At 35.7% G+C, this 22,630-nt stretch overlaps 1 protein-coding gene across 2 annotated transcripts in view; it reads right to left on the reverse strand.

The window, feature by feature from the left end:
- Positions 1–2,859: 2,859 nt before the first annotated feature.
- MACC1 (MET transcriptional regulator MACC1) overlaps positions 2,860–22,630 on the reverse strand; it is a 104,833-nt gene continuing 85,062 nt past the window's right edge. For both annotated transcript variants that reach the window (XM_053714131.1, XM_053714132.1), the window contains exons 3-5: positions 17,681–19,725; positions 17,226–17,414; positions 2,860–4,197 (exon numbers count right to left, since the gene is read on the reverse strand). In XM_053714131.1, coding sequence (XP_053570106.1) covers positions 3,988–4,197; positions 17,226–17,414; positions 17,681–19,725 — 2,444 coding nt within the window. In that variant the 3' untranslated portion in view covers positions 2,860–3,987. The remainder of the gene's footprint in view (positions 4,198–17,225; positions 17,415–17,680; positions 19,726–22,630) is intronic.

The raw sequence follows: 22,630 nt of genomic DNA on the forward strand, positions 1-22,630 counted from the left end.
TTGCATGTGTACATAATATGCTCATTAAAAGCATGTTACATATATATAGTTGTAACAACAAAGGAGGTGATCAATTCTGACTTAAATAACAACAGTATATACAATTTTACAAGAAATGTATGATACACATTAGCTATACCAGTTCTTCACATATAATAAATGTAGTGCATTCTGTAGCTAGGTTGTAGAAAACAATATCTAGAAATTCAGCTATGCCCTGGTATATAATGATGATGAATATTCCTGATTTATTCAATCAATTATTTTAAAAAAATCATTTGTGAATTTGAATGATAATGTTGATATATTTTATGCTTCCTTGGTATATCAGTTTATATTTTGTCTACTATGGTGTATGTCAGAATTTTAACAAAAAGTAGATTTTTTTTTTTTATTCATTTACATTTTAGACAGTAAAAATAATAAATAACACTGTATTGTATATTGATTAGTCATGGCAGATATATTTTAATAATATAGTTATGCATGTTCAAATATTTAAAGCGACAGTGTAAGTCAATGAACACATTTCTAATTAATAACAGATCCAAAAATGTGATTCTGTGTTTTACAAATTGTCTGCTGGTTTAGCTATTTATAAATGTTTAACTTCTAGTAATTTAATAAGCTATAAGGAACAAATGTATCATGTGTTTGATAAACCTATCCTGGAGCTGTTCAATTTCAGTTACTTACTATTGTCAATAGCTAGTCATTAAAACCATTTCCTGTCCAGTGGTGCAGCTTCCAGTACCCTTCTTTTCTTTACTTAATGGGAAATGAGCTTCCCATGAGGACACCTATCTGGTGTCTTTGTCTGTACCAGCATGTGAAAATAGTAAATTCAATTATAAAGTACACAAATATAGTAAAGGATAGATAATCCCTTTACTACCCATTCACCAGTTTTGCACAACCAACATGGTTATACTAATATATTTTTAACCTCTGTGATTACCTTGTATCTAAGCCTCTTTTGACAGCCCCCTGATCCCATGGCTATTTATTTATTATCTATTGACTTGCATTTTAGCCAATTAGTGCAAAGTCAGCAACAACTCAATGGGCGTGAGCACAATTTTATCTATATGGCCCACATGTGATAAGAGGCTGTTTGTAGTGGCTTAGAAACAGGCAGAAATTTAGAGGTTTAAATGAGGTATAAAGTATAATAATATAACAATGCTGGTTGTGCAAAGCTGGGGAATAGGTAGTAATGTAATCATCTATCTTTTTAAACAATAACTATTTGGTGTTGACTGTCCCTTTAAGGTGTCTTCATAAACAGCCACTGGTCTAGATTCAATAAAGCAATCGGGATCTGAGACCAAACAGCTAAAAAAAAAAAACTCATTGGAGTTTTCCTCATCTGAACGAATAAGAAAAGTGTCTATGGAATTTAATATCTTTAGGGAATGTGAAGTTAAACATGGTAATAATTGACACTACTAACAGCTCTGTATGAAGCCTACATGAATACAAATACAAATTGTTAGTAGCATTGCATTTTAATAGATTTGCCACCAGATTAGCAATACTGGCCCATATTTGAGACGACAACATTGATCAGATAGAAATCGCAGAGATAAACAGCTGATGCATAAAACGAGAGTTGTGAGAAAACATCAAATTACCTCAAAAAATTTAACTATAGATTTCACAAACCTAAATTTCTAATTATAAAAAAACTACACAATCTAAAACGTAATAACACTTGTTTTTCAAGTATAATATCTCATTGCTTTTGTCTCCTTTGTTTCATCGAGAAATGTTGAGAAAACCAATTTCTTTGTGTGACCTCACTCTACTTAGATTACAATATTACATTCTAGAGCTGCTTTAATACAAATTACAAACAAAAGTTGAAATTTGGGTACATAAATTATATGTAGAAAGTTCTAAACTTTATGAATGTGAATTGGATCAAGTTAAAAACTGTTTTGATTAACACTGATAATGATAAAGATAAACCTGCACAATGGACAAAAAAAACCCCAAGGTTACTGAACAGGTTAGATCATGTTTATATGACATACTACATTCACTTTAAGACTTGTATATAATTCTTAAGATAAACAGTGCATCAAAGAGAAATTATTATTACTCTATCCATGTACCTGTCTTCTCTATCACTATTTTATTTGTTTAAAAATATTGCTGCACTTAGTATTATAACATTTAGTGGATCATTTTACTCAAAGGAGCAAGATGTTGGATTGTATAAGCTTAGTAGACATCAGATGTTTCTTGAGATGTGTATATCTCACAAAAACATTTCTCATATGACTATTAAAAGGTTTTATGACCAACTGAAGGACAATATTTTGGTTAGGACTGATACATTATTAATCAAACTTCCTTTTAAAGGACAGAGAAACTTTTTGGGAGTAAAAGTTCAACTTAAATATATTATACCGCGTTTAGATGTAACAAAATTCACACATAGATAATTAAGAAAATAAATACAGGTCAAAGTTATATTTCAGATTCTTACAGCTCATATTGCCATGTTTAACTTTATCACATTAACCAATACTGATATTAGGCTTTTAAATCACTTGAGGAATATCTGGCATATACACACATACATACATACATACACACACAAGTATATATACACACAAGTATATATACTGTATGTGTGTATATATATATATATATATATATATATATATAAACACACACATAGACACACACATACACACATTTATATATATATATATATATATATATATATATATATATATACATACATATACATACACACACACACACACACACTCCAATAGACCCCACACACCGTAGTAGCTGAGAGGGAGGCGGCGCTCGCTGGTCTTGTCAAAATGCAGAGCTTTATTGTGTTTGTGTACATATATATATATATATATATATATATATATATATATATATATATATATATATACTGTATATTAATTTGTGTGTGTGTTTATGTATGTATGTATGTGTATATCTATATGTATCCTGCTATTCATAAGCACTTTAAAGCTGTTGATTGGTGATACCTGCATATACTTCCTCTGATTGTCTCTCTAATCATGTCTTTCTCAGAAGCAGCAATGCACTGCACCTGATATCACACCTTTCATTAAGCTAAACACCTCTGCATGGGTTAAACACTTAGACATGTGAATGAATTTAACAATACAATCTGTAAAACAATCTGTAGAAAACATCAAATCACAATAATGTAGATTAGCAAGTATAGGGTACATCCAAGTACAAAAAGAGTCCCAACACAGGCAAATGTAGTTAAAAGTTCCAACGTTAATCCAACTTTTGAACATGGCAGTGTACAAGTGCTTTGCAAGCATGAAACATGTCTGCTGTGTGAGGAGCTCAGCTTTCCTTTCTTGACAGGAATGCTTATATATGACATTGTCAGTCATTGCTATGCAGTAGTTGGCTATACTTTACTCATATATGTTTTTAGCAAACTGATTAAAGCCTGGAACTTTTAACTACATTTGCCTGTGTTGGGACTCTTTTTGTACTTTGATCTCTTATTCTGGCATTGAGGACAAATATGCCGTTTCTCCTACACAGAACCACGTGATGTACACGTCATCCCCACACTCCCATGTGCCTTAATCGGATACACAGACACAGACACGCTGAGGGTAAGAAAGAGAGCGCACCGCTCACTTCCTTGTTAACTATAGAATACATCCAACAGAAAACAATATTTCACACTATATATACGCTAAGCATTTACAGTTCTGCAGTTGCTTTAGCTTTGTAAACATAAATCAGAATGAACCAAAGTAAACATAGCAGTAAACTTTTGGATTATGTTTATGACACTAATATTATATAAAACTAGAGTTTGAGAGTCATTATTTTATACAAAGAAATTTGAGTGTTTCTTTTTCAGATGAAAACAAACTCAAAACATTACAGTAATACTTTAAAAAAATATTAATATATTTTATATCTACAGATAAATAAGTAAATTCATATCAAATTTGTTCATTCTTCAAACATAGAAAAAGCATTAATTCTGAAGATCTCAAGGCAATTCACAAGAATAAGAGCTCCTGTCAATTCTCTCCACTGCCTGGTCACCGGATATTTCATCCTATCCAAAGCACAGTGCAAGTCTTGTAAAACATCTCTGTAGCTTTCTCCATAGTGAGCACCCCAATTGTATAGGAAGTCAAAAGCAGGTTTCCACATCATCTGAAATAAAGATTAAAAGAAAAAAAATAATTAAATAGTAAACACCCCTAACTTTCTACAAAAAAACATATTTTCCAAATCCTAAAGCAAACCAACTCATATTCAAAATAATTACATACAAATATTGTGCTAAATTACAAGTTTATCATAAAATATTAGTTCTGCAAAAAAGAGAGCATACTGGTATTACAAGTTCGGTGCAATGCAAACGCAACCTCGTGTTCATGCTCATCAGTGCGTGCTTCCATAAGGAGCTGTCAGACATGGCATGAGAACTAGCGCAGTGAAGGGGGTATGTCGCACAGCGATGGCCATCAATTTTTAAATATATATATATGAATATATGTATATGCAGTATATATTTATGTGCTAATATGTGAATATATACACATATTAACACATAAATATATGTGTATATAAGCATATACATATATATTCACAGGGAAAACACAGTTCCCATAGACCGCAGATTTTTTTTCTTACACTCGCTACTTTTAACCCCTAAAAACTGCCTTGTGCAGAAGTTTTTTATGGAAAAAATGCTACTTTTTCATTTTTTCATTGCTGCTCCTGAGCCTACCTACATATGATTTTCAATAAAGAATAGCAAGAGAGCTACGCAAATTAGATGATAGAAGTAAATAGGAAAGCTGTTTAAAACTGCATGCTTTGAATCATGAAAGAAAATATTTTGGGTTTCACATCCCTTTAACAACACATTTACAAGACCATTTTTCACTTCTCTAATTCCACTCCTAAAAGGACTTGATAAACATAGGACAATCATTTTCAAATTATTGCAGATTAGAACAAAAAGATTTAGAATGTTTTACTTATAGGCAAAACACATTACAATTACCACTGCCATATTGGATGACATATGCAAGCAATCGGCTAGATTATGAGTTTTGCGATATTAGTGAAAAAGCTTCATTAATGCTGCTTTTTCACTACCGCTGGTATTACGAGTCTTGTAGGTACAGCTGTACCGCACACTTTTTTTGGCCGTAACGCAACGCGACTACCACACCTTTCAAAAAGTCCTTTTTCAATGGGAATTCCATAGCGTCGGTATTATGAGTTTTGCCTGGGAGGCCAAAAAGTGAGTGGTACAGCCTATACTGACAAGATTCGTACCGCCATCTAAAGTCAGTAGTTATGAGTTTTATGCTACAAAGCTGTAGCATAAAACTCATAACTAAAGTGTTGCAAAGTACACTAACACCCATAAGTTACCTACTAACCCCTAAATCGAGGCCCTCCCGCATCGCAAACACTACAATAAATGTATTATCCCCAAATCTACCACTCCGGACATCACCGCCACTATAATAAACATATTAACCCCTACAGCCGCACTCCTGCATCGCAAACACTAGTTAAATATTATTAACCCCTAGTCTGCCGCCCGTCACCACTATTCTAAAGTTATTAACCCCTAAACCTAACCCTAAGTCTAACCCTAACACCCTAAGTTTAATATAATTAAAATAAAAATTACTATCATTACCTAAATAATTCCTATTTAAAACTAAATACCTATAAAATAAACCCTAAGCTAGCTACAATATAACTAATAGTTACATTGTATCTATCTTAGGTTTTATTTTTATTTCACAGCTAAGTTTGTATATATTTTAACTAGGTAGACTAGTTAGCAAATAGTTATTAACTATGTACTAACTACCTAGTTAAAATAAATTAAAAATGACCTGTAAAATAAAACCTAACCTGTCTTACACTAACACCTAACATTACACTACAATTAAATAAATTACATTAATTAAATACAATTAACTAAATTACAAAAAAATAAACACTAAATTACACAAAATAAAAAAGAAATGATCAAATATTTAAACTAATTACACCTAATCTAATAGCCCTATCAAAAAAAGCCCCCCCAAAATAAAAAAACCCTAGCCTAAACTAAATTACCAATAGCCCTTAAAAGGGCCTTTTGCGGGGCCAAAAAATGCAAGCAACCCCCCAACAGTAAAACCGACCACCCACACAACCAACCCCCCAAATAAAATCCTATCTAAAAAACCTAAGCTCCCCATTGCCCTGAAAAGGGCATTTGGATGGGCATTGCCCTTAAAGGGCTTTTAGCTCTTTTTCTGTGCCCAAACCCTAATCTAAAAATAAAACCCACCCAATAAACACGTAATAAAACCTAACACTTACCCCCGAAGATCCACTTACAGTTTTTGAGGACATCCATCCTCATTAAGATGGGAGAAGTCTTCATCCAAGTGGCAAGAAGTCCTCAACGAAGCCGGGAGAAGTTTTCATCCAAGTGGCAAGAAGTCTTCATCCAGACGGCATCTTCTATGGCCATCCTTCCAACGCGGAGCGGCTCCAACTTCAAGACAACTGGCGCAGAGCATCCTCTTCTTTCGATGGTTCTTGAAGAATGAAGGTTCCTTTAAATGACATCATCCAAAATGGCGTCCCTTGAATTCCGATTGGCTGATAGAATTCTATCAGCCAATCGGAATTAAAGGGTAAAAAATCCTATTAGCTGATGCAATCAGCCATTAGGATAGAGCTTCAATCCTATTGGCTGATCCAATCAGCCAATAGAATTGAGCTTGCATTCTATTGGCTGATTGCATTCTATCAGCCAATCAGAATTCAAGGGACGCAATCTTGGATGATGTAATTTAAAGGAACCTTCATTCTTCAAGAACCATCGAAAGAGGATGCTCCACGCCAGATGTCTTGAAGATGGAGTCACTCCACGTCGGAAGGATGAAGATAGAAGATGCCATCTGGATGAAGACTCCTGCCTGCCTGGAGGATGACTTCTTGGCGCTTGGATGAAGAATTCTCCCGGCTTGATGAGGATGGATGTCCGGTCTTCAAAAACTGTGAGTGGATCTTCGGGGGTTAGTGTTAGGTTTTATTAAGGGTTTATTGGGTGGGTTTTATTTTTAGATTAGGGTTTGGGCACAGAAAAAGAGCTAAATACCCTTTTAAGGGCAATGTCCATCCAAATGCCCTTTTCAGGGCAATGGGGAGCTTAGGTTTTTTAGATAGGATTTTATTTGGGGGGTTGGCTTTACTGTTGGCGGGTTGTTTGAATTTTTTTTTTACAGGTAAAAGGGCTTATTTCTTTGGGGCAATGCCCCTCAAAAGGCCCTTTTAAGGGCTATTGGCAGTTTAGTTTAGGCTAGGGTTTTTTGTTTTTTTATTTGGGGGGGGGGGTTATTTTAATAAGGCTATTAAGATTAGGTGTAATTAGTTTAAATATTTGATTATTTCTTTTTTATTATGTGTAATTTAGTGTTTATTTTTTTGTAATTTAGTTAATTGTATTTAATTAATGAAATTTATTTAATTGTAGTTTATTGCTAGGTAGTAGTGTAAGACAGATTAGGTTTTATTTTACAGGTAATTTTGTATTTATTTTAACTAGGTAGTTAATAAATAGTTAATAACTATTTACTAACTAGTCTACCTAGTAATACAAACTTAGCTGTGAAATAAAAATAAAACCTAAGATAGCTACAACGTAACTATTAGTTATATTGTAGCAAGCTTAGAGTTTATTTTATAGGTAAGTATTTAGTTTTAAATAGGAATTATTTAGTTAATAGTCATTTTTATTTAGATTTATTTTAATTGTATTAAAGTTAGGGGGGTTAGGGTTAGGTTTAGGTGTTAATATATTTATTTAGTGTTAGTGGGAGGCCAGAGGTTTAGGGGTTAATAACTTTAGTATAGGGGTGGCAGATTAGGGGTTAATAAGTGTAGGTAGGTGTCGGCGACATTGGGGGCAGCAGATTAGGAGTTAATAAATTTATGTAGGTGGTGGTGACATTGGGGGCAGCAGATTAGGGATTAATAAGTGTAGTTAGGTGGCGGCAATGTCGGGGCGGCAGATTAGGGTTTTATAAGTGTAATGTAGGTGGCAGCAATGTCGGGGGCGGCAGATTAGGGGTGTTTAGACTCAGGGTTTATGTTAGGGTGTTAGGTGTAAACATAAATTTTCTTTCCCCATAGGAATCAACGGGGCTGCATTACAGAGCTTTACGCTCCTTTATTGCAGGTGTTAAGATTTTTTTTTAGCCGGCTCTCCCCATTGATGTCTATGGGGAAATCGTGCACGAGCACGTAAAACCAGCTCAAAGCAGTGCTGGTATTTGTGTGCGGTATGGAGCTTAACTCTGCCATATTGCCTGCTAACGCCGGGTTTTTGCAAACCTGTAATAGCAACACTATTAAAGGTGAGCGGTGGAAATAACTTGCAAATTATTACCAAGCCGCTTATAACGCAAAACTCGTAATCTGGCCGAATGTCACCAAACAAATACAAATGCCACCTGCTTATTTAGATAATGTAAACAACAAGAACAATAAACACTATGAACACAAAAAAGAGGGATGACACGTAAGAGTAACGTGCCAGTCCTCACCAAGTATGCACATAAAGCACTCTGGGCCCTGACTAAAGGGCAGTGAAATTCCTGGCAAGATGTGTTAAAACATTCATGGTAGAAAAAAAATGCAAAAAATTAACTCCATTTACAGTCGCTTAACTAAACCTCACTTGGCCCCGGAGCAAAGGTTATATTGATCCAATAATGAAAACATTATCTGTGCATACTTATAAACAGGGGTGTAGCACACCTGGTCTCAACTGAGACCAGGCGTGCTTATTGTTCTTGTTACAACCCAAGAACAATGGCACTCCTCTGCCTTTTTCTCTATAAATAATGTCTGTAAGGGAGTATTCAGTACTAGATCCCCCACATGTTTAAGAGAAAATGGTGCTAGTGCATCAATAAGTATTATGAACACAAAAAAGAGGGATGACACATAAGAGTAACGTGCCAGTCCTCACCAAGTATGCACATACAGCACTCTGGGCCCTGACTAAATGGCAGTGAAATTCCCGGCAGGACTTGTTAAAATTTAACTTTTATTGATCACCAATTAAAAACCAAAAGAATAGATTCATAACATACAAATAAAAATGTCACAGATACTGGTTAAGACTATATATGTGTGATAGGGAATAGAGGGATAACAATATTAGTTTATCAGGCCTATAAATAATATGATTGAACGTTATCCCTCAAAATGCGTAATAACGTTGCTCTCTAAAGAATAAATGAATCACCCAATCTGGGTATCTCAAATAACCACTATAGTATGCTGAATAGACACGTTATGTGCCAACAGTGTGTCACTCCTAGGTGCCAATGCTCAATACATGCCCCGCTCATCTGAAAATTGATCACTGACCAATTAGCTGCTTGTTACACACTCGGTGTTAGGAAACAAAAAATGATAGAATAAGTAATTAGAATGTATTAATCCAAGGCGTATATATACATACTAAAAGAGTGGATTAAAAAGCGCAGGGTAAAAGCACCAAACTCCTGATATACCTAAAATGTCCCTAATTTAGGTGTATAAAAAGGATAAAAAGGATAAAAAATGTGATATTTAAACAGGAGCACTATAGCTAAAGGTGTAAGATAAATATTTAGACTAGTGAATATAAAAACTACACAATAGCGTGTGAAACTCCAGTATTGCTACAAAATGTACAAGATATACAAATAGAATCGTAGCAAATGCTTAGTGATAAATTGTCAAATGTTCAGTGATAAAATAATTTGTGTGTATTGTGATTATCGAAAAATTAGAAAAGCTAAAAATAAATAGTGACAAGTAAGTGTTATGCAGCAGAATTCTGCTTAAGAAATGATATTTAATGTAACATTCACAAATAAAAACACAATGTATAAAAACGGACGTCTCCGTATATTACTAAATAAGCCAATATACCAACAATATTGAAATGTATCTCCTTGTATTCATAGGTGGGGGATAAAAACAGTCCAAGTTAGGATAAGAAGTGATTAGGTGATACAGTCTTACCCCCAAACAATTGCGGCTTTCGATAGAGGGAAAGTGAAAATTACCGCCGTGGCGGAAGTGACGTCACTTGTAGGGGCGCTGGCCTGATTGAGCACTCCGATTGGTTCCTATTGCGAACCAATCGGAGACACAGTTGTGAACAAAAGAAACAGGAAAAACTCCCCAGACTGCAGAGCTGCACATAAATCAGGAATTTTTCCATTGGAATCCCAATCTGATTTTCAAAGTCTTGAGGTCTAGAAACTTTGAGTATCTCACAGTCACCATTTGCTGCTAAAAATTGATGCTGCTTATCATCTGTGGAACTTTCAACTTGGCATCGCTGTGGAACTTGTCTGCGTGCCGATATCACAAGCCTTACTGAAGGTTATAAACGGAACTTTGCCTCTACTCCAACAGCTGCTTTTAAAACACATTACAGCCGTTATTAGTATCCTGCGTGCATTTTGGCACATAAAGAGCGGATACCTTACTACTGTGGGACCAAGAAGCCGTTACCTAGTAGCGATCGCAATAGGAACCAATCGGAGTGCTCAATCAGGCCAGCGCCCCTACAAGTGACGTCACTTCCGCCACGGCGGTAATTTTCACTTTCCCTCTATCGAAAGCCGCAATTGTTTGGGGGTAAGACTGTATCACCTAATCACTTATTATCCTAACTTGGACTGTTTTTATCCCCCACCTATGAATACAAGGAGATACATTTCAATATTGTTGGTATATTGGCTTATTTAGTAATATACGGAGACGTCCGTTTTTATACATTGTGTTTTTATTTGTGAATGTTACATTAAATATCATTTCTTAAGCAGAATTCTGCTGCATAACACTTACTTGTCACTATTTAGTTTTAGCTTTTCTAATTTTTCGATAATCACAATACACACAAATTATTTTATCACTGAACATTTGACAATTTATCACTAAGCATTTGCTACGATTCTATTTGTATATCTTGTACATTTTGTATCAATACTGGCGTATATATACACCCTTATCTAATATCATATGGATTTGTAAACTGGATATTAAAGGTTCCTGAAAACACCCTATGTGTTATATAACAAGGTGATTAGTTAATCGCTACTACTGATTCTCTGTTTATAGAGCTCCTAGTTGTGACCTATATTCAGTCGTGAAGGATCTATATTCCGTTAGTCCGACTTTATTTTATTTGGTCAATAGTATGGTTTGTCAGGTTGGCAATGATCGCAGTAACTAGTCATAATAGAAACGCATAAGATTACTAAAGGTCATGTTTAGTAATACCTCTAAAGGGCTATATTCAGTAATCACTCCTGAGTTGTGATTCAGTGTCTTTTCAATGCCCAGCACGTCTCACATTTGTGCGTAAATCTATGTGGCTACTGTTGCATAAATATTACATTTAAGACACTAAAGATTGTTAACAGCCTTGAACATTAAATCAATATGTGGTCCTATGTTGCTACATCAGTTTTTGTAATTGGATGTATAATATTGCAACTGGAGTCTGAATATTCTACGTAAATGCGTGCAGCATGAGTCGTATATAGATATACTGTAATAGTGCCTTGTATGCGGCAGAAGGATACAAGACATATCTGTTCTCTATATTGCCCCCCACTCCTTATTATAATAGATTCCCTGCTAACACTGTATGAAAATGCCAATGACCCCTGACCCAGAATTTACTCAAATAGATTCAAAGTCATACAACGTGCTAGTACAGATCAGCAATAATATAATTATATTTGGGCCATTTACATATTGTATGCACTCATAACTGTTGACAGCCTTACTCGTTCAATCAGTATATAGTCCTGTGTTGCTATATCAGACTTAGAATTATATTATATTGCAACTGCAGTCTAAATATTCTACATGAGTATATGCAGCTCGAGCTACATAATGATACACTGTAACATATAGTGACTTATTAGTAGCAGAGGGATACGCTGTATATCCGCTCTCTGTTTTAATGCCCAATCCTGCTAATGGTGGAATCCCTGCTGTTGCTGTGTGGAAATACCAGTGATCCCTGACCCAGAAGTGGATAAGTCAGATAGATACAAAGTAATGCAACATGCTTATATATACCAGCACTAATATGATTATATTGGGGCCAACTTATTATGAACCTCCAGCCAGAGGAGCAACTAGTTATGGATTGACTACTAGAGTGACCGTTACATGGAATTGTACTGTAGTCATGTGCAGGTCTATATGGAGTAACTCCTTACACTCAGGACCGTCTTTAACACAGGGTAAAAGGGGCAGCTGCCCTGGGCCCAGTCTCTGTTGAGGGGCCCAAGGGTCCTAAAAAAAAAAAAAAAAAAAAAAAAAAAAATTTTTTTTTTTTTTTTTTTTATGGTTCATACCAGACTGCTGATGTGACATGGGGAACACACACATTCAGTCCTAATACTGTCACAGTCAAAAGTACTCTGCTTATATATTTTTTTAAAACTGTGCCAGACCGTGCCGGTGTCATGTGACATGCCAAGCTAGTGCCATGTGCTGTTTTAGATGTGCACTGTGCAGCACTGAATGCAAAGCCCTAACTCGGCATCCAGCCATTTCCCACTGCATCAGAAAAGGTCCTACTGGGGTTACCACTGTTACCAGGTAACTGCTGTGGTGGTGGGGATTGTTTCTGGTTAGGGCTGACTGTAGGCGCATGCAGCAGAAAGCTGGAGCGGCAGGCACATGAGGATTTGAGCATCTGTGCAGCTGCATACACTGCTCTCTTCAGTCTTGAGGCTGTGTGACTCATCTCACACTGTATCCATGCAGCCTTGGACAGACAGCATCCAGTCTACTGGTCCCCTTAGCCCTGCTCTTTCTGCTGTGGCCCTAAGATCAACTAACTGAAGTTTGTTAGGGGAATAGTGCTTTGTAGAAAGGTGTCAGTGGGAAGAATAAGTGAGTGCACACACGCCCCTCCCCATGCAGCATTGTCTAGTTCAGGGTGAGAGGGAACTTGTTTCTAGCAAAGAAGCGACATGTGCTGGTGTGGCTGATGTATAGCGTCATGCTGATACTTCACACATTAATGTAAGGTTTATTTTTATAGTTTTTATTTTCTCTCTGTCTCAGATTTTACAGCTTCCCATAGTAGTTCTGCTGTTCCAGTCAGTAAACTTATATTTGTCTGCACCTCCATGCTTCCTCCTTTATCTTGCTTTGCTCCTGTTGGCTGCCCTAAATCTCTTTAACCAGCTAACCTCACACCAGAATCACATTCAAAATAATATTAAATGAATCCACAGTGGAGGAATGTATATATTTATTTACTTATTAGTACTGCTTAGGTCCAGTTTCACATATTGCATTTTTTTTTTTTTTTAAATGATTAGCCCAGCAGTGGATGATCCACCGCTGGGCTAATAATGATAAAAAAAATTGATTTAGTTGTTTTTTGGGATGTTGGGGTGGAGAGCAAAATTGCATGGGGTGGGGGCCCAAGAAAATTTTTTCCCAGGGTCCAATCAATATTAAAGACGGCCCTGCTTACACTATCTAAGTCTGGCACAACCCAGACTATATAACAACATTAACTATAGTGGCATAAAAGAGAGCAACAAGAATTAAGTGTCATAATTTGCATAAATAAAAAGAGAGAAGCGCTCAATCTGAGAACGTACGTCTGGGGTTTTGCTGTTTCTTTCGTTCAGAGAGGGATTGCCTGGTATTTTGGGGCTGGACTGTACTGTGAAGTCAGGATCAGACTGATATGCTTCAGGAAAGTTCTTCTCTGTGAAAGGCACATGTTGAGCAAAAAGATGCTGCATCTTGGGTGTTAACTAGCCATAGAACAAGCTATTATGCTATTGTTTGTTCCCAGGTTGAGCGCTTCTCTCTCTCTTTTTTTTTTTTTAAAATAATATTTTTATTGAGGATATAAAACTTACAAATTTCCACAGAGAGAGTGCAAAACAGGTATATGTCATACACAACAGATCACATATTCATAGTTATTCTCATATTGCAATATGAACAGTAATAGTAAGCAATAACAAGAGGTATGGGTATTAGAGTGAGACTTACAGTGTCTAGATGTAATTGCAAATGAGCACTCGTTAACTATAATATCCTCATTTTTAATTATGTTTAATAGATATTTAATAGATGTTTAATAGATGTAAGATGTAACCCCTAAATGCTATTGTCAATGCTTATGAAGATTAAATTCCCATAAGGAAATTAATGGCCACTCTTGGACCTTTAACATTAGTGTGTATTAAAAGAGAGGCCTGGTAGGGGTCACTTTGTATATAGTGAATATATAGAGCCACTCTTGGACCCTTGTTAAAATGTAAACAAACAAAATATTTTCTAAGTAATATAGCAAAAACATGGACATAAGGTTTTGATTACAGCCACTGTCTATAAATACTGTAGATAAACATGCTACAAGCAAGCGCTGTAAGTAAAAGTAGCCTAATCTCTTAGCAAACTGAGAGCTTATTAATGCAGACAGTGTATATATTGGCAAAACAATGAAGCTAAAATATCAGTAGGAGGGAGTATGGAGTATATTCAAAGAACAATAGGATATATTACCCTCTCCGGGGAGTTACACACTAGATATGAACCTTAAGTCTTTACATAATGCGGAAAGATACCTTTAACTATTACTGGGGTATTACTAGGAGTTTGCCTTCCCACTATAAACTGTTCTGAAGTGTAAAAACTATAATGAGAGATACAAAGGCATACATTGATACAACTGTGGGAAAACAATGTCCGCATACCCTCTTGATATTAACTGGCACCAAATATAAGGCTATATTAGATTAAACTGTTTCCTTTTATTTCCCCTGTAAACTAGAATGCTACTGGAGGTGCAGATCAACTATGTCTAGGAGAAAATGTCCAGCGGCCCCCACAAACTTTTACTTAAGTACCCTTTATGCTTCTCAGGGGATTAATGTCTTTCAAATAAATTATTAGCCAATGCCCAGTCTGCAGTAACTCACTCTGGTTTTCCTGACAGAGCTGGAGTCTGCTATGTTGATCGATGTATGGATAGTCTCTGTCACATTCTGGGAAAGGGCCATCCTGCATAAGTAGTTGTGGACTGGCTTCTGTGTAGAAAGTGTTAGTCACAGTAGGACCTTATTGTTCCGGTCAGATCCATATGTTAATGCTGTAACACCCTGCTCCTTTTCACTCCACGCTGGCATAAGGCATAATGCAACTGGGAGGGCCACAATCTCGATCAAAAGAATATCTGCATTATGCAGCATCTTCCTCTCATGTGGCTGCACTACACAATCATTGGTAAGTTCCTTTGCTGCATTATGCCATGGAAGGTAGAGAGATGTGTGCATGTAGTGTGGTAACTCCGTGGTTGAGGCCTCCCTGCTCCCTGCTCCGTAAGCAGTTGGAACTTGGGTCTGCTGGTGGGCATATATGTCTTTTAGGGATATATGTTCACATTCAGGTAAGACGTCGGCTCCCTCTATTATGTTCCCCTTTGCTACACCAGTCCGGAGATCTAGCAGTTCTGTTGCAGGATATGGACTTACAAGTTCCTCTGCAACTTGCCTCTGTGTTCGCTAGCTCTTAGGTTCTGTCTCAAATTCCTCACACATGCATTGTTCGATGGACCAGAAATGTTCTTGTAGGAGCTGTAAGATCTCTGATGCACATTGGTGCAACGTCATTGTAGGTTGTGTAAAACACCTTTAGTCTTGAGTTGCGATGTAAGAGTCGTGGGTTAAGACTACACACTTAAGGCACAGCTAGTTTTGAGGACAGGCTGAGGCTTCTATTAAAGGGGAAGACCTAAAAATGAAAAGTCCAGTACTGAGGGCAGTGAAGCCCAGTCACCATCCAAAACCTCTAGATTGCGGACCTCGTCAGACAAGCTTCTCTACTAATTTTAAGCAGGGTATTTCCAAAAGTATGATGTTAAATTGAAGAACAATGGAGAGAACTTGAGGAGCTGAAGCTCAGTGCGACCTGCAAGATGGCCCCCCCCTCCCGGATGCCCCCCCCCAGCTTCTCACTTTTTATTCATACCATACTATTGACCAAATAAAATAAAGTCGGACTAATGGAATATAGATCCTTCACGCACTAACCCTGACTGAATATAGGTCACAACTAGGAGCTCTATAAACAGAGAATCAGTAGTAGCGATTAACTAACTAACACATAGGGTGTTTTCAGGAACCTTTAATATTGAAGTTCTTATCCAGTTTACAAATCCATATGATATTAGATAAGGGTGTATATATACGCCTTGGATTAATACATTCAAATTACTTATTCTATCATTTTTGGTTTCCTAACACAGAGTGCGTAACAAGCAGCTAATTGGTCAGTGATCAATTTTCAGATGAGCGTGGCATGTATTAAGCATTGACACCTAGAGTGACACATTGTTGGCACACAACGTGTCTATTCAGCATACTATAGTGGTTATTTGAGATACCCAGATTGGGTGATTCATTTATTCTTTAGAGAGCAACGTTATTACTCATTTTGAGGGATAACTTTCAATCATATTATTTATAGGCCTGATAAACTAATATTGTTATCCCTCTATTCCCTATCACACATATATAGTCTTAACCAGTATCTGTGACGTTTTTATTTGTATGTTATGAATCTATTCTTTTGGGTTTTAATTGGTGATCAATAAATGTTAAATTTTAACAAATCCTGCCGGGAATTGCACTGCCATTTAGTCAGGGCCCAGAGTGCTGTATGTGCATACTTGGTGAGGACTGGCACGTTACTCTTATGTGTCATCCCTCTTTTTTGTGTTCATAATACTTATTGATGCACTAGCACCATTTTCTCTTTAACATGTGGGGGATCTAGTACTGAATACTCGCTTACAGACATTATTTATAGAGAAAAAGCCTGAGTAGTGCCATTGTTCTTGGGTTGTAACAAGAACAATAAGCACGCCTGGTCTCAGTTGAGACCAGGTGTGCTACACCTCTGTCTATAAGTATGCACAGATAATGTTTTCATTATTGGATCAAAATAACCTTTGCTCTGGGGCCAAGTGAGGTTTAGTTAAGAGACTGTAAATGGAGTTCAGTTTTTGCATTTTTTTCTACCATGAATGCATGAGCAACATAGAAAAAAATACATTTAAGTATTAAATTAAGTTGACTTTCCAATCAACTCACTTGCAAACTGACTTCTCCAGTTTTTCCATGGTGAGGAATTTCGTATGCTTCAATTTGTTGTCTAGTAAGCCTAGTTAGTTTCTCAGCCAACTCCCTCCAACGGACACCTAGCTGTACTGCAGCAGTCAAAATGATGGTATCTTGTGTAAGACGAGCCACTAGTCCTTGACAATCCATCTTCAATAGACCCTGTATAAGGTTACACAAAACAGTAGAAAAAAAAAATGAAAAGGCAATAAAGAAAATGTAATTTTATATAAATATACAGACTTTTCAATTAGCCCAGCTGTCTAACAAACATTAAAATATGGGTGGGAAAAGTTGTTAATTCTTTAAAATATTTTGGAGAAAAAATGTAAATATTAGTTATCCAAGAAATAGATCTCTATTGCTGGTTGTGTAAAATAGCAGATCCAGTAATATGTTTTGTAAAGTGTTAGGTGAAAATTACTTACTATCATTAGTTCATAATGAAACCTCCTCTTTTTGGAATCAGCGTGACAGTCCTCCTTTAGTTTCTTCACAACACAAGACACTCTTTCAGATTCCTTTTCTGTGTTTGCATGACAGATATCATCTAGTGATAAATGTGAGTATCCTAGCACATTAGCTAGACATTTCCAGTCATAAACTTTTTCAGACACTTGTGAAAGCACTGAAGAATAAATGTAAGTCAGTTTTTTAAATGGCAAAGCAATTTGTTCTAAAAGCATTTTGGTTGTAAATTGCGCATCTGGAAAATCAATGACTTGCTCCTTGGAAATTATCTTTACATTTTTGCAATGTACAAGTCCAATCTTTCCTCTCAAAACACCCACATACCATTCCTTTACTTTAGCCTGTCCAATTGCTTTTACTTTGTCTTCACCAAGAAGTGCAACAGTGTCTCCTTTAAAATATTCAAGAAGATAATCAATCTTTTGCTGTCGTAAAACAGTTTTTAAAGTCACACCAAAGGTAGATATCTTTAAAGTCTTATCCTGAAATGTAGGATATTTCACAGTATTTATTAGTGGCATAGGAGCAGACATCATTTGTTTGCCTTTTTGTAGTTGTGATTTATCTTTAGATTTACAGTGTATTTTGGGGGCAGGACTGGGTGTTTCCACACTGAATTCTGAAATTAAAGATGAATTCTTGGTGTCCATAATTTGGACCATGAAAACAAATGGCTGAACATCTCCATTACTTTTTAATGAAAATGGAAATTGTGTTCGGATTATATTCCCTGTTTTTAGCTGTTGTACGCTGATTCCATTTTTGTTATCAACAGCTTTCATTTCAAAGTTGGAGTCACTTGAAATAAAACAAACTGATAGGTCAGGAATATTGTCAAGAAGGAGTTGATTTTTCCCCCAGAGCTGAAATACAACTGGTGGCATATTTTTTCCACGCTTTTTAATGTCATCAACTGTGAGCTTTGCTGGAGCATAGTTGTGTCCTATGACAGCCAAAACAGTTGTGAAAGCAGGATGGATATGCCTAGGTCCATAAATTGCCACACTTACAATTTTATGAATGTGGTCAAATACACTAGTTACTGCATGTTCAACAGATTTTACCTGTGCAGCAGTTACAATATATGTTACTGGGCTCAGGATGGGTAATTTAATTTGTAAAGTGTTGTCATAAATGTAGCCATTTGGAAGTCTTTCAAAAGGACCTTCTTTTTTGTAACTGTAAAAGGTTACAATTTCCATCATTACCTGACTATAAGGATCCTTCTTTATCTCAACAGCAAGTTTCATTTCCAACAAAAGATCTTCAGCTGTATTGATATTGCTTAATGTTATTTCAAGAAGAGGACTTACAGTTGTTGAAAGGTTATTATTAAGTGAAGGTGGTGGATTGAGAAGAGCTTTTAAAGAGATGTCTTGAAATTCCCCAGGAGCTACATGACCTTCAGGGACATGAAGAGTTATATCAGAATTAGGTAGTTGTACCGAACCACCATCGTGATCTAGTTTACAAAAAATATGTGTATCGGCAGCTTGTGTTTGTGCCCATCCAGGGCTTTGGCTAACAATATCCAAATCAAGACAAGATCTTGTTAGCTGCCTGTGGCTCAACCAAGCCATTTTATATGCCTCACGGTCATTTTGAAGCCATTCCAAATCTGGAGCAAGAATTTGCCCAGAATTATCCTGAATGTCACCTTCATTTGTATCTAAAATGTCCAAGTCGGAAACACTCTTAGATCTTGCATATTTCTTTGCAGTAGACTTTGTTAATAAACTATTAATATTAAAATCATCTCCTGAAGATGCAAACGATTTTCTGTTTTCAGAATCTCTAAACAATAAATAAGGATCTTCTTTCAAGATGGAAATATGGTTGCTGTCCTTTGAAACTGTGTTAGCATGAACCAAATCAGAGAGGAATGGGTTTGATTCGGAAAGTCCATTGTGAAACGGATTTGTAGATTTTGAAAAATTCTGAGAATGGCTTTGGAATACATCGGTCCAGTCAATAAGTAATTCCAGTTCCTTCCCTGGGTTATCTGTAAAATATAAGAATATACAAATATTTTTAGCATGTATAATGTAAAGATTAAATGTATTTTTTCAATTATATTTTCCTGTGTATTGTTATATATGCTTATTTTTTAGCTAAATATATTTTTAATTGATACTTTCCCACCAAGACTGAAAAACTTACAAATGAATGACAAAATCTGTATCACTCAGTAGTAATATAACCTCTTTCTAGCATTTTGAATTTTAAAAACTAATGGGTTAAATCACTGTTTTGTTCATATTCTTACTCAAATGTGAAAAATCAGGGAAATCCCTAGTTTCAGTTCACTTAAGTCATTTTTGAAACTTATCAATATGCTTATAACTGGGAACTTTTCATTACATGTCAATTAAACATGAGAATGTCCTAATGTTTTTTGGGGTTCCATAATTTGTTTCAACCAAGTAAATTATTTTACTCAAATTTAATCTTTTTTTTACATTTAACTCAACAAATACTGTAATCAGTTTTGTTTTAGCTTGTGGGCTTTAAAGCAGAAGTGAGTTACAATATCCATTGAGCTATCTATGACTTTAGATAAGACCTTTAGCAGTTTTAGATTGAATAAGAATATCACATAAAGAAGTAGACAGTCCATCACAAGCACAGGTTAAATGTGATCACAAGTAAAAGCTATATACAAATTCTCTCTTTAATAAATGTACTTTACGGAAAATTAAATACAACTTGGCTTATTTTCAACATTGTGTTAAGTAAACAGGTAAGGTCAAGCCATAAAATTATACTTAAAACAAATACGAAATATAAATGTGGCTGCAAATAGTACTGTTCAGATCAACAAACAATTTTAAGATTAATATAAAATTTAGGATGATCCAGTACTGAAAATATTTTCACACAAATGCATCTTGAAAGCTTAAAATATCTAGGCCAATGGATCACTTTTTCAAGCATGTTATGCTGCGTCCAAAAAAGACATCTCCCTGATAATCCTCATGGAAACTGGTGCCATAGTTTTATCTGCAGCTGTGTTTAAAAAATATCCTATTTCTTTTTTTTTTTTTTAAAATGTTTTTGCACCAGAATAATTAATAAATATATATATATAGGGACAGTCAACACCAGAATTGTTGTTGTTTTAAAAGATAGATAATCCCTAAATTACCAATTCCCCAGTTTTGCATAACCAACACAGTTATAATTATACACGTTTTACCTCTGCAATTACCTTGTATCTAAGCCTCAGAAGACTGCCCCCTTATTTCAGTTCTTTTGACAGACTTGCATTTTAGCCAATCAGAGCTGTCTCCATGGTAAATTCACGTGCATGAGCTCAATGTTATCTATATAAAACACGTGAACTAATGCCCTCTAGTGGTGAAAAAAAAAATGCATTTAGATTAGAGGCGGCCTTCAAGGTCTCAGAAAATAGTATATGAACCTCCTAGGTTTAGCTTTCAACTAAGAATACCAAGAGAACAAAGCAAAATTGGTGATAAAAGTAAATTGGAAAGTTGTTTAAAATGACATGCCCTATTTTAAACATGAAAGTTTTTTTTGGACTTGACCCTTTAAGCTGGTTTACTTAAAAAAATTAGAGATTTGGATGAGTACAGAAAACTGCACACATGTATCCTACTACATTAATAGAATTACAAAGTGTGAAAATGTAAAAATTGAAAGAGAAAAACGTTTTAATCCACAATTTTAATCATACTTTAGTAAAAACTCAGATAAGTGAAAGAAACTTCACATGCAGGAGAATACATGTTCAAAAACTGTTTTGAGGATAGAAATGCCATTTTCAGTCTTATTCTATTGATATCCTTAATTGAAGGTACATCAATGCACTACTGGAGCTAGCTGAGCACCTCAGTAAACCCATGACAAAAGGTATATATTTGCTGCCACCAATCAACAGCTAGGCTCCAGATCCTGTGCATACCTAGGTATCCTTTTCCATGAAAAAAAATCCAAGAGAACGAAGCTAGTTAGATAATAGAAGTAAATTACAAAGTTGCTTAAAATTGCAGGCTCTATCTGAATCATGAAATCATTTTTTTAGCTTTCATGTCCCTTTAAAACCTAAATACACAACTGAACTCAACTTATTTACACACAACAGTACAAAAGTCATAAAGGAATGAAAACGTGCATATGACACAGATATCCTGCTTTTGGGTTTATACTATCTGATAACAATGATAATGTTTAAAAAGAAAGCAGCTTATAAAATAAACTAAAGATACTTAAAGGGACAGCAAACACTTTGAAGTCCAAATTTTGAAACAAATAAACATCTTCCTTGATGCATTTTTTTTCAACAGACAAATTCCACCTCCTCCCCACTTGCCTTCTTAGGAGGAGCCAATAATGGCTGGACAACAAGGCTGGGCACAGTCATATTTTATTATGAAATTTGAATTTGTTAAGCCAATTAGGGAATGATAGCAGGGTTAGCCTTGAGACGTCTGCAGTGTGCTTTATCATTTCTGAGAACTATAAAAAGCCACAATGTTTAGTTATAGAGAACATTAGCACCTTGTAATTACAAGACATTCTTTCATGTTGCTATAGAATAAAATATCAGCTAAGTCTTAATGTTTTAAAAACAAATAATTTTTCAATAGCAAAACTCCACCCACCGTTTGCCTTATTTGTAGACTGCAGACAGAAAAGATAGCCACTGTCGTAAAGTTAGTAACAAAATGCATTGTTTCGAAGTTCTTATCAGTCAAAGCCAATTAAAGGGACATTAAACACTAAGGGGCCGATTTATCAAGCTCCGTATGAAGCTTGATTGGGCTGATTGACACCCCCTGCTAGTGTGAATCTGCAGGGGTTGGCAGTTCACCAGCAGTTCACAAGAACTTCTGGTGCAATGATACATGCAGACAGTGTATGCTGTCGGCATTTATCATTACGCT

This window comes from Bombina bombina, chromosome 5 (assembly GCF_027579735.1).
Source record: "Bombina bombina isolate aBomBom1 chromosome 5, aBomBom1.pri, whole genome shotgun sequence".
Classification (NCBI taxonomy): Eukaryota; Metazoa; Chordata; class Amphibia; order Anura; family Bombinatoridae; genus Bombina; species Bombina bombina.